A 13,398-nucleotide genomic window follows, 5' to 3' on the forward strand; every position below is an offset into this window, starting at 1 on the left:
AGTAATTGTGGTGACGAGCTAAGGGAGCTGAACTGTGATGTCAGTCTGCACTCACTTGGGGTCAAACCTTCCTCCAGGAAAGGCAGTCAGGATGACGCACTCAGTGACAAGGTAAGTACAGGATATTACTAGATGGGATGCAGAGATGCTGGAGAGGGTACTGTAGTGCTGATCCACTCACAGGACAATGGGACAAGTGTGGGAGATATGGCTGCAAAGGTGGCAAGACAGAAGTTGAGCTGTCTTGAATGGCTCCCTGTTTTGTCCCGCACAGAGCGAGCTTCCTGGGAAGACCTGAAGCTATATCCCAGGATCCACCTTCCAGGCAATGCAGGCTTTTGTCACCACCCTTCCTGGTCAGCTCCCTGCAGCCAAGACGGTGCTCTCTGAATGGCAAACTTGCATCTCAAGCATCTGCTGAGGACTCTTTTACTTTGGATAAGACTTTAGTTCCCCTTTCCAAGAGGTGCTGCAGAGGCAGAGCTGAGCCAGGCCCAAAAAGCCCGTCTTCTCAGCTTTGTCCCAAGTGTCTCTTTTCTGCACGCACAAGGCAGTAACAGTCCCCCTTTCTTTAGCCTGGGCCTATGCTGGGAATTGCCTGTCGTCAAGTTTCTGAGAACTGGAGACATCTCAGATCTTTACAGACTGGACTGCTGCTTCTCGTTGTTGCTTTTCATTCTTGCCCTTCCAAGAGAGTTCATGTGCCTCCACGCCAGAAGTGCCGAGATACCAGCGACCTTGATGGGCACCCAAGAGCACACGCCACAGGCCCCCGCTCGCCTTGTACACAATGACCGACATGAGGTGGCGGTGGAGGGCTAAAGGGGCAGAAGCAACAGGGTAGTCTAGCTGCGCTAGCCATCTTCCCAGGTGAAGGGCTTGGGCTCCTGCCTCTAAAAGCACGACAGAGGCAGAGAAAAAGATGCCCCCAGAGCAGAGCAGGCTAGGCGCCACGTCTCCGGCGCCTGCCGGGCTGGTCGTTGCTGAAGCCGCATAGTTTCTCCTGCTCCTGTGAGCGTGCCGGTTGGCCGTAAGGATCTCGGCGGATGAAGACCACCGCGACCCGTTTCCCGCGCAGCCGGGGCTCGGAGCGGCGTCTCCCGGCAGCCATAGTCCTCTCCCTACCCAGCACGGAGGTCCCACCAGGGCCTGCCGGCCGGCCTCGCCAGGCCTGAAGGAGGGGCGGGCCCGGGCCGCGCAGCCCCTCCCCGCGGGCGGTGCCGCGCGCAGGGCCCGCCCGGCGCGGGGGGCGGGCGGAGCGGCCGCCGCGCTCGGCCCTCGCTCGTTGCCCGGCGGGCCGTCGGGAGGACGGCGGCTTCCCGGCCGGGCCGGCAGCCCGCGGCGCTGCCGCAGGACCCGGACGGCCCAGAGCCGGCTATGACCAAGGAGAGCTAGGGCCCGGCAGCCCGCGGGAGGACCGAGAGGCCGCGGAGCGGCGGCGGCACCCGGCTCGCCCCCGCCCCGCCGCCGCTGGGCCTCGCTCGCCGCCTCACCGCAAAGGTTTGTGGGGCGGGCGGCGGCGGCGGGCGCGGGCCGGAAGCGGAAGCGAGCGGTGCCCCGAGCTGCGGCGCCTCTGTGGCGGCTGGGCCGCTCGGCGCGGGGCTGCGGCCCGGCCCTTCCGCTTCCTCCCGGCAGCGGGCGCGTCTGCGCGGGCGGCGGGAGCCGGCGGCGGCGGCGAGTGACGGAGTGTCCCTCCGCAGCGCTGAGGGGCGGCGCGGCGCGGACCGGCGCGGCCCATGGACCGGCACAAAGTGAAGCGGCAGCGGCTGGACCGGATCTGCGAAGGTGAGGCGGGGCTGGGCGCCCCCCGGCAGGGCGGCGGCGGGGGGGAGCCGGGCCCGGCCGCTGCTCTCCCGGGGCAGCCGGGGTGCCCCTCTGGCCGGCGGCGGGCAGAGCTGCCGGCAGCCTGTCCGGGCCCGGCTGCCTGCGGGCGGGCTTCCGCCCAGCCCTCCTGCCGCACGCTGTCTGCGGCCCTGCTGCGGGCGCCGGAGGGGGGGCGTCGGTGACTCGTCCGCCGGGAAAGGGGCGGCTGCCAAGGACTGTCAGAGGCTCCGTGAACCTACATGTTCTTCTGCTCGCTCCAGGAGGAAGCAGGCTTAGTGTCTTGGCGTGCTGCGGCAGGAGGGGGGCACAGGTTAACGGGGAGTAGGCCTGAAGAGGCTTTAGAACTAGTTTCAGGAGCTTAGAGTGCTCCTGAGTAGACCACCTCTATTATCTCATTATTGATGAAACATGTTTTGTTTTTTTTTATACAGTGGTGGCAGAGGGGTTTGTTTGTCTAGCTTCAGCTCCCTGTGTTTCTTCTTTATTTCTTTTGCTTTGACTAATCCCTTCTGAAATACTATAGAATTCTAACAGAAATAGTGACTTGTTGAACTAGCGAATGAGGGTTCCAGAATTCTTGTCTCTCATGTAATCGCTCCTGCTGACTTTCTTAACAGGCATACGGCCTCCTATTGTGAACGGGCCAATGCCAGCACGGCCACTAGTTGCACTCCTGGATGGACGAGATTGCACTGTGGAGATGCCCATCTTGAAGGATGTTGCCACAGTGGCATTTTGTGACGCTCAGTCAACTCAGGAAATCCACGAAAAGGTGGGCAAGAAAATGTGCAAGTGTTCGGACGAAGAGCTCTGCCTCTTAGAGTAACCAAAGCAGAGATTGATTTGGACTGGTTTTCGTTGTAGGTGCTGAATGAGGCAGTAGGAGCTCTGATGTATCACACCATTACCCTTTCTCGCCAGGATCTGGAGAAATTCAAAGCCCTCAGGGTCATTGTGCGTATTGGCAGTGGCTATGACAATGTTGACATCAAATCCGCTGCAGAATTAGGTATGACGACACCATTAGGGCTCTGTCACGATCAGAACTGAATGTGAAGTGGAACACTGCACATGGTTTTCTGTTTTATAGCTGAGTGCGTTTAAAACCTTTTATGTAAAAAGATTTGGAGCTGCTTAGAATTGGGTGTCTTTAGGAAGCCGACCAATATCGGAGCTGGTAGGTGGCCTGAAGGAAAGATTCTCAGTTCTCAGATTGCTCTGCCATGGATGTCAGTGTTTCTGCTGTCGTTTGGGATTCAGAAACCTGAATACGGTGTCTAGGTAACTTTTGGTGAGGCGGCTTTGGGTTGTTTGTGGGGAAAGAATTGAGCAAACTCTGATGTTTTGAAAGCAGCCTGCAAATGCTGATGCAGGATAAACTCACTGTAAATGCTTGATAAGTGAGTTTTCCTGTTAATTTTTTATAAGCAGGTAGGTTCTGATTCAACACTTCATTACTGATCCCTTTAGAGCTCTAGGCATGTGAAGAGTGTCTGGATCAGGTGACAAAAAGCTGCTATATATTAAACATATGGCAGTGACACTTTTGGACCTTGTAGTCTCCTAGGTGAGGTAGATCATCTAAGTACCCTGCCCCTTCTTTTTTAGGTTTTTTGTCAGTGAGTTGAGATCTTCCTTAATGTAACACAGATCAGATTAAGCTTAAATGAAATGCAAGTATTTATTGAAATAGTCATTACAACTTCCAGATCTGTAAGAAGAGATGAATTGCAAATAAATGAAGAGTGCATATTTGTCTAGTGCTTGAATTAGGTCTAAAGAGTCTTCTCATCTGAATGATTCACCTGGATAGTCTCTGGAGTTCCTGGCAAGGTCTTTGGCTCTCATGCAGCCATTACATTTTTGGGCTGAGTTTGGAACCTAATCTAGTCTTAGGGTTCACTATTTAAAGTCACCATCCGTATCTTTGATTCATTCAGGTTCAAAGCTTTCCCTTTCCCCCCACTCCACGCTCATTAACCCAAGGAGAAATGGGTCAAAGTTCTTTCACCATCAGACTGCTGCTTGCCACTTTTGCTTTGGAGAAATAGTATGATGACCTTTATGCGTGGACAGATTTGCTTTTTTATGGACAAATAATGACTATTTTCATTCTTAGCCAGACTCTTTAATTCATTCTGAGGTAAGATCCTGTTCCTTATGTGTTCCGATTCTTCAAATCAGACCAAAGGACTGTTGTGTGTGTTTGCGTTTTCCTACATTTAGGCATCATATTGCATGTAAACAGAAATTTGTTTCTAGCTGTGTAAGAGATGAATACTTGTGGCTTGTCTGAAGTTGAATGAGAAGGTAACCAGGGAGATTAAAAGAAGTTAGGTCTCCCTATTTCCCCTTCTCATGTCCTCCAAGTCATCTGTGTGGCATTATGGCACAGTTGCAAAGGATTTGATAGAGAAAAGGAGTCGGATATCGGGGATTCTGTGTGGCCATTGCTCTCCTAGTTCCCTTGGGAGAGCGTGTTCTGAGTTTAGTCAAATGTCTCCTCTGTAACAGGCTTACAAAAGAGTGATGCATTGCTGAATTTTATGTACCTTCAACCACTGCCTAGATTTTATTCCTAGTTTTTAGACAGGCGGTGGACTTTTGAGGAGGACTAGTTTCCTTGGTTTGGCAAGTGGCTAGGGTTATGTTTGGGAAGAGACCATTTTTTCGTCTAGTTATTTTTATGTCTTGGCTGGTTTGTTGAATGAAGGATAGCAGCAGTGAAGTGGTATGTTGCCAGCCCCCCTGCCCTTTGGGGTTTTTTGGTTTTTGGTTTGTTTTTTTTTTTTTTTTTAAACAGACTGCTCAGAAATGGCCAGATTTTGCTACAGTGTTCCATCATGTTTCCCTTTCCTGACAGTAATTTGTGCTTCCAGGACTTTAACTCTGTTTGCATTAGTAATTTACCTGATAGCTCTAGCCATGGTCTTTATGGTCCCTGGTGGCTGTATGTTATTCTAGAGTGGGAGTGTTATGTGTTGTTATTTTTAAGCGTAACTTCAAATGGATTTAGAGAGACTCCTGTGGCTTCTCTCTGCGTTTAATGAGTTAGTTACTTATTGTTGCTCCTAGGGAAGCTGATGCTTGCAGTGAGCATCTGGACTGTGAGGCGTGAAAAAGCTCAACCATCTGTCTTAATTATTCTACAGTCTGCCAGTTAATCTGTCAGGAGTATCTCTGGAACGAGTGCATCCTTTTGGATGCAGATCTTCTAAAACAGTTTCTTGCATCACTTGTATGACCCAGTTTTCTCATTTCAGCCTGTGGGGCTTTTTTTCTGGTGAGCGTGTCAATCAGATGAATATTTTTAAGGAAGGAATGGTGTTTCCTTGGGGTTAAAAAGCTGGCTGTTCGCATCTATGTTGCTGTAGAATGAGCTTCTGAAATGAATCCTGTGTTTCTTGGCAGTAGTTCCGGAGCACTGCATTATCTTTCAGCACTTATGCCTGAAGAGCTCTATGTTGGTTTAGTGTTGTGATGCTAAAAATCTTATATGACCTCTATGGCTTTGTAGGCATTGCCGTTTGCAACATCCCTTCCTCCTCAGTAGAGGAGACTGCTGACTCCACCCTCTGCCACATCTTGAACCTCTATCGCCGTGTTACTTGGCTACATCAGGCTATGCGTGAAGGGAATCGAGCCTCGAGTGTAGAACAGATTCGAGAGGTGGCTGGAGGCGCTGTGCGTATCCGTGGGGAGACTTTGGGCATCATTGGACTAGGTAAGTGATGGGAACTGTTAGATTGAAAAGTGAACTGTGAAAGTTTTTGGGAACCTAATAGTTACAGACTGAAAAAAGTGATAATTTTACAGCTGTTCATTGTGAAACACACTGACTCATAAGGAATGCTAGTGCCCTATTCTGTGATGCTGGATATCTTCAAGAGTTGGGTGTATGTCATGGGATTGGGGATTTTTTTCATATTCAAATGGCTAGAAGAATTGGAACATTCAGACAGTTCTTCTCGGTGACTGTTTCCCTGTGTGCTAGGCTCTGTATCAGTAACAAAGCCACCTGAAGGCTACCCATTCCTTCTCCAAGTTCTTGTAATCAGATTACTACTGCCTCTGACTCAGGGTCCAGATTTGATCTGAAAAACAGAGCTCCTTCTAGGCTAAGCTCTGGCTATTGCATGGGGAAGGACTAGAATTAGCCACATGGGATCAGCACTGAATAGCCTCCTCTGGATCCCTGTGGCAATCCTAGGGGTTTCCAGGGCTGCAGTACCTTGGGTCCTGGCAGTAGACTCCAGTGTAGGCTCCCAGTCTACCCCAGTATCTTGTCTTTAAAGTTTGTTTTACCTTTCCTTGATGATTGTGGGTTTTCTTTTGTGAAGGCCGAGTTGGACAGGCAGTGGCTCTGCGAGCCAAGTCCTTTGGCTTCAACGTGATTTTCTATGATCCCTATCTGCCGGATGGAGTGGAGCGATCCTTGGGTTTACAACGAGTAGGAACCCTGCAGGATCTACTAATGCACAGCGATTGCATCACATTGCACTGCAGCCTGAATGAACATAACCATCACCTCATCAATGACTTCACTATTAAACAGGTGCAGCAGGAGCTTGATTTCCCCCACAGAGAACTGTGGAAATGAATGCAAACAAACTGCTGCTTTCACAGAGGCTGAGAGCGTGTGAATCCTGCTGCCTCTGTCGTGTGCCTCCTGCTGCCTTTGGAGGCTGGGAGCGTGTGGATCCGGGTGCCTGTGCTTTGTGCTGTATAGAATTTCATGTTAAGAATAGGATTGGCTCTTTTTGCCAAGTAATTTCATTTAGAAGGAATGTTTTTGGTGATTCAGTAATTTCAAATTACCTTTAAAATGCATAATTGACTCTGCTGGTTAGAGCTAGATGTGGTGTGGCTGGGGCTGTGTAAGAGTCTTTACACAGCTCTGCCAAAGCCTCTCTGCCCAAGCCCACTGCAAAGTCAGTCTCGGGCTCTACTCCACTAGACTGTGAATGCTTTTCAGTGCTTTCATGAGACACATCTGGACGTTGTAGTCCAGTTTTGTATAGCTGGATACTTGATTCATGTCCTCTTTCTTTTTTAATGTAGTAGGATGGAGTGCAGAACTTGAGAGTTCCACTTTTGCCCTTGTTGTCCTGTGGTTTTGTTTGTTCATTTTTAAAGCAAATTTCTCAAGCATTGCTTGCAGGCGTTTCCCCTGTGGTTAGCTTTGCAGTGAGAGCACTCCTAGTTCGTCCAGGCCTCATCTAATCACTGCAGGCTCCTGCTCATTTCCAGTAGACTTCCCAAGATTCACTTAGCTTCCATGAAAAGTCTCATTCTCAACCCACTTAATGTTTTTCTTCTTCCAGATGCGCCAGGGCTGCTTCTTAGTGAACACAGCCCGGGGAGGGCTGGTAGATGAGAAAGCCTTAGCGCAAGCCTTGAAAGAGGGGAGAATCAGAGGAACAGCATTGGACGTGCATGAGTCTGAGCCTTTCAGGTAATGTTGCACCTGCATGCTTGCTGCTATCCTGTGACTCACCTATGCTGGATGATTCTTTCGGGTTTTTTGTTAAATTTGAGTTACAGTGGTACCCGAGAGGACACATGGGGTTATCGCTTCTGGAGACAAACCATTCTTCTCTCTCTCTTTTTTTTTTTTTTTTTTTTCCTCCCCCATAGTTTTGCTCAGGGGCCCTTAAAAGATGCACCCAATGTGATCTGCACCCCTCACACTGCCTGGTACAGTGAGCAGGCTTCCATTGAATCCAGAGAAGATGCAGCTAAAGAGATCCGCAGAGCTATTACAGGTAATGAGGAGGACTGTGTGCTCTGCAGCTGCTGCTGAATTAGTATTCTTTCGTTACTTCACTGCAAGGATTATGCTGATTGTTCTGAAAACTTAGACTCAGTAACTGGTTTCTGGAACTGGAGCCTAAGTTGATAATTGTGTCTTTGCCTTCTGAGAATCTTGTACCTAATGCTGGAGTGGCACTTTCCCTCTGTGGGAAAGCCTTGTATCTAGTACATCTTCCACATCCTTTGCAATAATTCCTTTGACGGTTATACTGTACACCTTTTTTCTGGAGTAGTACATATTGTGTCTTGGGAAAGGTGCGGCTTGGCAGTTGCAGTTGTGGCCAAGCATTTCCACAAGATCACAGGAGTGGGAAGGAAGGATCAGTTTCTTGTCTTTTCCAGAGACCAGTTCTCCAGAGGAGAGCCTCCCCTGCCCAGTGTTATCCTGTGGAGGTAGATGGAAAAGATGTTGCACATTTCCTTTCTACTTTCCTTTGTAAATGCTTCAGGGAATGAGCCTCTCCTACTTGTGTCCTGGTTTTTTTGTCATTCTTGGTGCTCTTGCAGGTCACATACCTGATGCTTTGAGGAACTGTGTTAATAAGGAGTACTTGCTGTTAGCAGCTCAGTGGTCCAGTATTGATCCTGCAACTGTCCACCCAGAACTCAATGGAGCTGCAGCTTACAGGTGAGATATGTAGGTTGTTCAAGTTGACTGCTTCCAAGCATATCTTCCTACTGAATTAGGCCAACATCCCTCTTTGGATTTGAGAGCTGCTTGTACCCGCAAGCAGGTGTGTTTCTGTTCCTACATACTCTGTATATGAGCTCTTTCCAGAAACTTAACAGCAGCACTTCTGAAGCTGTACTAGGATTTAACATTAACTTGGTCATTTTTAGTTCCAGCTGCATAGTGGTTAATTTTTCCAAATCCTTGCAAGACCTGCCCTAGAGGTATCTTAATATAAGAAAGCCTGCTGGGTGCCTGAAAAGAGGTCTGGATCTTAACATTTAGAAGTTGTGCATATCATTAGGGCTGTATAAACAAAGCACGGTTCTTATCTGTAGCCCAAATATGGACTAGTAAAGAGACATTCTCCATTGGATTTGGGTAGTGGCCTAGATAGGGTGTATTTCAGTTTATTTGTCTGTTACAGACCTGCCAAGTGATTGGGCAGGTTGCTTCCCTTATGTTTTTCTCCCATCTGCAAAGTAGGAAATACATTCTCTTCCCTTCTCTGCGAGATATACAGAGGTTAAGATATATTTATGGAGAAGGCCCAGGGAGGCAGAATGGAAGTAATAGTAGAATAGTTCACTAGCAATTCATGAGATCGCTCTCCTGTTTTTCATCTTGGGTCTAGCTGGTTTGTTAGTTCAGTTCCTTACTTTTTCTATCTTAGAACCCAGTGAAGAATAACTGACAGCTTGCACTCCTCATGCTGATGGGGAGGGAATTTCCAGCCCTTCAGGGTACCTTCATACAGTGCCTCACACTGTTGTCCACTGGAGATAAATGCTGTACCTGTTTTCCAAATGCTCACTATGTGACCTGAGACTCTCTGCCTGTCTGAGAACAGGTGTCATTTGGTATTGGGATGTAACTGCTACTCTTCAGCTCTGGAGACTTTCCCTGTGTTCTATCTTGGAGCATTTCTGATAAAAAGAGGGATTTGTATTCAGCAGGCGCCTGGGGGCACGGCTCCTTTCCCCTTCCATAACTCTGTTGGACAAGCTTGTAATTTCTATGTTTCTATTGGTTTTAGGTTTCCTCCGGGAGTAGTGGGAGTACCCGCCCCTGGGCTACCAGAACCACCAGTAGTGGAAGGGATTGTAGCTCATGGGATCCCTCCTGTTTCTCACTCTGCACCGCGTACCCCTTCCCCAGGAGAGACGAGCAAACTGGATGCAGACAGAGAGATACCTGCTGACCAATAGCAGCATCTTCCTCTCCTCTCCTCTGGCAGCAGAAAAAAGCAGGAGGCTATCTCCTCCTAGGACCTTCTTTAACACCCTACAGAGACTGTTTCCTGTTCGTACAGGATGGGAGAATGCGTTTCATTACCGGCAAACTTTAGCTCTTGCCTTTATTTTGTAACCCTTTAGTTTTAATCTCTCAGTGAATCTTTCTCCTTCTCTGGGGCAGTGCAGCAGTGACCTTGCCTCCCCTTGGAAATACTTGGTTTAATGAATGAGTTTTCCCATATATCTGCCTTGGTTGTCTGTGATGGGGAATTGTCCTTGTGCGCTTGAAAACAGAAGTGGAGCTGCCTGATCAGGGATGGCCCTCAGTGTTCCTAACACCAGACTTCAGTGCACACTTTTCAGTTGTGACTTTTAGCTTAAATTTAATTTGGCTGAACCTCTCAGTGTAGCCATGGGAATATTAGAAAAATATTAGTGAATTGGAGAAGTTGTGACTATTGTCTTTATTATGCCCTTGGTAGAATGCGGCCTAGGCTCAGCTCTGTGTATTACTTTGCTTGTTTTAATTAAGGTTTCCTGTGAGAACAGACATAGCACAGGCATTGCTAATTCTTGACCATACAAAATTTTGTCTATGCAGTACTAGGCCTGAAGTTAAAAGTAACAGTCTCAAAACCAGCCTTGTAAATACTTTGGAAGGGATTAAAATGTCATCAAATGTGTTCTGGTGGCCACTGTGTTTGTGAGGCTTCAGAGTAGTTCACCCTGGAGTCTGTGTAACTCAGAGAAGGCAAGAGAATGCAGAAATGGGAAAAAACTTGCACTGGGAGACAGCAAGTAGCAATAACTCGCAGCTGCAGTTGCTGGTTCCTCACACACACATGTACCTCACAGTCTAACGGCAGTGTTTATCCACAAGGTATCTGTCATGTTAGAATTCTAAGCTTTGTGCTATAGGTTTGTTTTGGGTTTTTTTTTTTTGCATAACTGCATCAACTAGAAGTAACATACCACTTGTCTCTGTGCTGATGGAGAAGGCAGCTTTTAACAGTTGACCAAATTACTTCAGCTTTGCTAGCATATACTGCATCTCCAATAGTGGGCAGGGCAAGACAGTGGTTTTTTACATGAATAAGCTTTGTGATACTAAAGGAGAAAGAGCACTCTTAGCTTGTCATCTGAATCCAAGGCAGGATTGTTGCGCTCAAGTCTTTTCCCATTTCCCAAATGATTGAATATGAATTGCTTCTTTGAGGGTTATGGAGTCTTCAGCAAAACAGGTTCCACAGGAGAAGATTTTTCTTAATTCCAAATCTTCCTTTAATTTCAACTTGTTACACTTTAGTTAAAGCCTTTACATGCACGAGATGTAACAATTCCTGATTGATTTGTTCATGTTGTGTGGGTATATGAAAGTAGGTGCTATATGGGATGCATACCCTATGTGTGCGTTTGTCTGCCTCCCTTGATTATTTGCTCTGTTGTGTGTCTGTGACTGGAAGCTGAACAACTGGGAGCAGACTGGAAATACGCCTGGACAAAATCCTCTGTTTAGGCTGTTTACAGTTTGGGAAGCTGAGGAAAGCTTTTGGAGTCACTAAGTTTTCAGATTTTTTTCCTGGTTTTAATTTTTTCTCCAATACTGCCTTCATATGATGGCTTACTACTGATACAGCGAAGTGACTCATTCCTTTCTCCTCTACACCCCCCCCCCCAGCAGTTCAAGAAAGGAAAATAGGCAAGAAGTAAACTTCAGCTGTTTTCTTACAGATTTTACACTTTAACTGTTTAACATTAGTGAGATGATATTAGTTCTCTAGTGCTGAGTGTCTTTTTTGATAAGGTATTTGTCTTGGTGAAGGTTCTTGGCTTTTGTTTTCGTGGATGATGCTGATTCTACTTAAAATTCATATACCTCCTTGGCTGCTCAGGTTTAGCAGGTCAGACTGGGACTGGTGGTAGGCACAAGTTACAGGAGAACTTTTTCTGAACAGAAGCCTAGAGCTGCTCAGAAGCATGTTGATTGCAGCTGTACCTAAAAAAAACCAGCAGCTCTTTCCTGAGTTCTCTAATCTCTAAGAAACCTAAGTTTTACAAGCTACTAGCTCAGAAAGCTGTTGTTCTGTCAGGCAGATGGGGAAAAGTTTTCAGGGACTGAGCGCTCATCTGTCTATTACCACATATGGGAAGTAGTCTGTCAGTAACTACTCCTTCCTTATTTGCTGCTGAAAATTCCTGCCCTGCTTAGAGGTTCAGGTCTGAGATTATTTTGTGGTAAGGGGCTTCTAGTTAGGAGCTTTGTGAATACAGAGGATCAGAGTACATTGACCTTGTCTCTTCTAGAGCACAATGTAAGATAGATTTATTTTTTTAAAAGAGGCAGCAATTTTTTTTCTTCTTAACTGTAAGTATCGCTATAAACCAGTCAAATAACTGAGCAGAGGAAGAGTGGAAAGATCTCATTTGGGGGACATTTGAGTTTCTTAATTCTTATTTTTGGTGCCTAGGTATACTGGTGACTAGTAAGCATAGGAATTAAATAACTGATGTTATAAGAAATATTTCCAGTTATGGGTACTAAGGAGTAGAAGCTGACAGCATTGATAGTGGCTCTGTTCTATCCAACACTATGTAGGCTTGTGATTGGATATGAAGGCAATGTTCCTCTTGATTAAAGCCACAGCAGAAAATGTTGAGGTAAAAATGAACAGAACCCTTATCATGACCTCAAAGAAGGACTCTCTTTGTGCTTATAGGATTACTCTGCTTGTATGCCATTTGCACCTCTGCTTGTAGACTGAACCTATTATCACCAGACAAAGGCTGTTCTGAACAGATAGCCCAAAGGAAAATTTACCAGTACTAAAGTACTCTGTGGTCTTCTCCATCCCCTGAGTGCCAGGTCCTTTGTTAGCACTCTCTCCTGTGTGACACACTGACTTGCAGCTTCCCCTCCCAAGTCTAGTGCAGTATGCAGAAGTGGAAGGATTTTTTTTTTTTTTTTTTTTTTTTTTTTTTTTTTTTGAATGCCTTCCTTCAGAGCTAGCGCAGAGCTTTAATCCCAAAGAACAGAAGTCTCCCAGGGTGAGGCAGGAGTGCCCTAGCTGCACTAATCTGCTTACAGGAGGTGCTCACACTGTCCCAAGGTACATTCTGTTTGTCAGGGTCACTGCTGCTGACCAGCTTTTTTTATAGAGGACTCAGAGTTTCAGAAATATATTTTTGTAGACAATGACTAAACTGTGAAACGTTGAAATAAAGCATGTAAACAAAAACTTACACCACTGTCCTCTGTACAGATGTTTTTCTCACTTCAGTTCTCTCCTGACTCATTAGAAAATGTTTGATTACTTCTTGGATATATTTTAATAAAGTTCTCCAAAGAATATGGCTGCTGTCTATGGAAGGGGTGGCCTTAGGTACAATGTTGAAGGGGAGGGTTGAAAGCCTGTCCAGGCGAGCGTCTGCATCAGTCCTGCTTTTCTCAAATTGGGTAAGTTGGATCTTCCACACAATCACTCCCTGGATCAGCCACTCTGGCAAATTACTTTCTTTGGATTTTGGAGCATTGACCATCGATCAAGGCTGTGAAGGTGGCAGACTGGAGAAGAAGCCATCTTCGGTGGTTAAGGGACAGCTTTGGATGTAGCCTGGTAGTTACTTAGGTGACTTCTCACAAGTTGAAATTGTGGTAATTGGTTTTGCAGCCTTTTAAATGTGTAGTTTAAATATATATGTCTAAACAGCAATAGCTGCCTCCACTCTTTTACAGTAAAATAGTATTTGAAATCAATACACTAAATTAGCCCATGAAACTAATTTTTCTAACATACAATAAAAGTTGGTGCAACAGAATTAGCATAGAAAAGTGGTTAGGTATTTCATAAATTGAAG

General features: G+C 46.7%; 1 protein-coding gene across 2 annotated transcripts; it reads left to right on the forward strand.

Moving 5' to 3' along the window:
* Positions 1-1,241: 1,241 nt before the first annotated feature.
* On the forward strand, positions 1,242-12,890 carry LOC115334128 (C-terminal-binding protein 2). 2 transcript variants are annotated; one of them, XM_029997963.2, is made up of 10 exons: positions 1,242-1,500; positions 1,701-1,785; positions 2,442-2,596; positions 2,689-2,833; positions 5,342-5,548; positions 6,165-6,379; positions 7,149-7,279; positions 7,462-7,589; positions 8,146-8,266; positions 9,345-12,890. In XM_029997963.2, exons 2-10 carry the CDS (start codon positions 1,737-1,739, stop codon positions 9,514-9,516), a joined length of 1,323 nt encoding a protein of 440 aa, XP_029853823.1. In that variant the 5' UTR covers positions 1,242-1,500; positions 1,701-1,736; the 3' UTR covers positions 9,517-12,890. The 2 variants fall into 2 exon arrangements, with proteins under 2 accessions (XP_029853823.1, XP_040975261.1); XM_041119327.1 differs by lacking the exon at positions 1,242-1,500 and having other exon boundaries at positions 1,519-1,785.
* Positions 12,891-13,398: the final 508 nt, after the last annotated feature.

Source organism: Aquila chrysaetos, chromosome 22 (genome assembly GCF_900496995.4).
Source record: "Aquila chrysaetos chrysaetos chromosome 22, bAquChr1.4, whole genome shotgun sequence".
Classification (NCBI taxonomy): domain Eukaryota; kingdom Metazoa; phylum Chordata; class Aves; order Accipitriformes; family Accipitridae; genus Aquila; species Aquila chrysaetos.

Coding starts and splice junctions, on each gene's coding strand:
- LOC115334128 (XM_029997963.2), top strand. CDS start 1,737: ATGGACCGGCACAAAGTGAAGCGGCAGCGGCTGGACCGGATCTGCGAA. Junction 1,786..2,441: donor GCTGGACCGGATCTGCGAAG/GTGAGGCGGGGC, acceptor CTTTCTTAACAG/GCATACGGCCTCCTATTGTG. Junction 2,597..2,688: donor CTCAGGAAATCCACGAAAAG/GTGGGCAAGAAA, acceptor TTTTCGTTGTAG/GTGCTGAATGAGGCAGTAGG.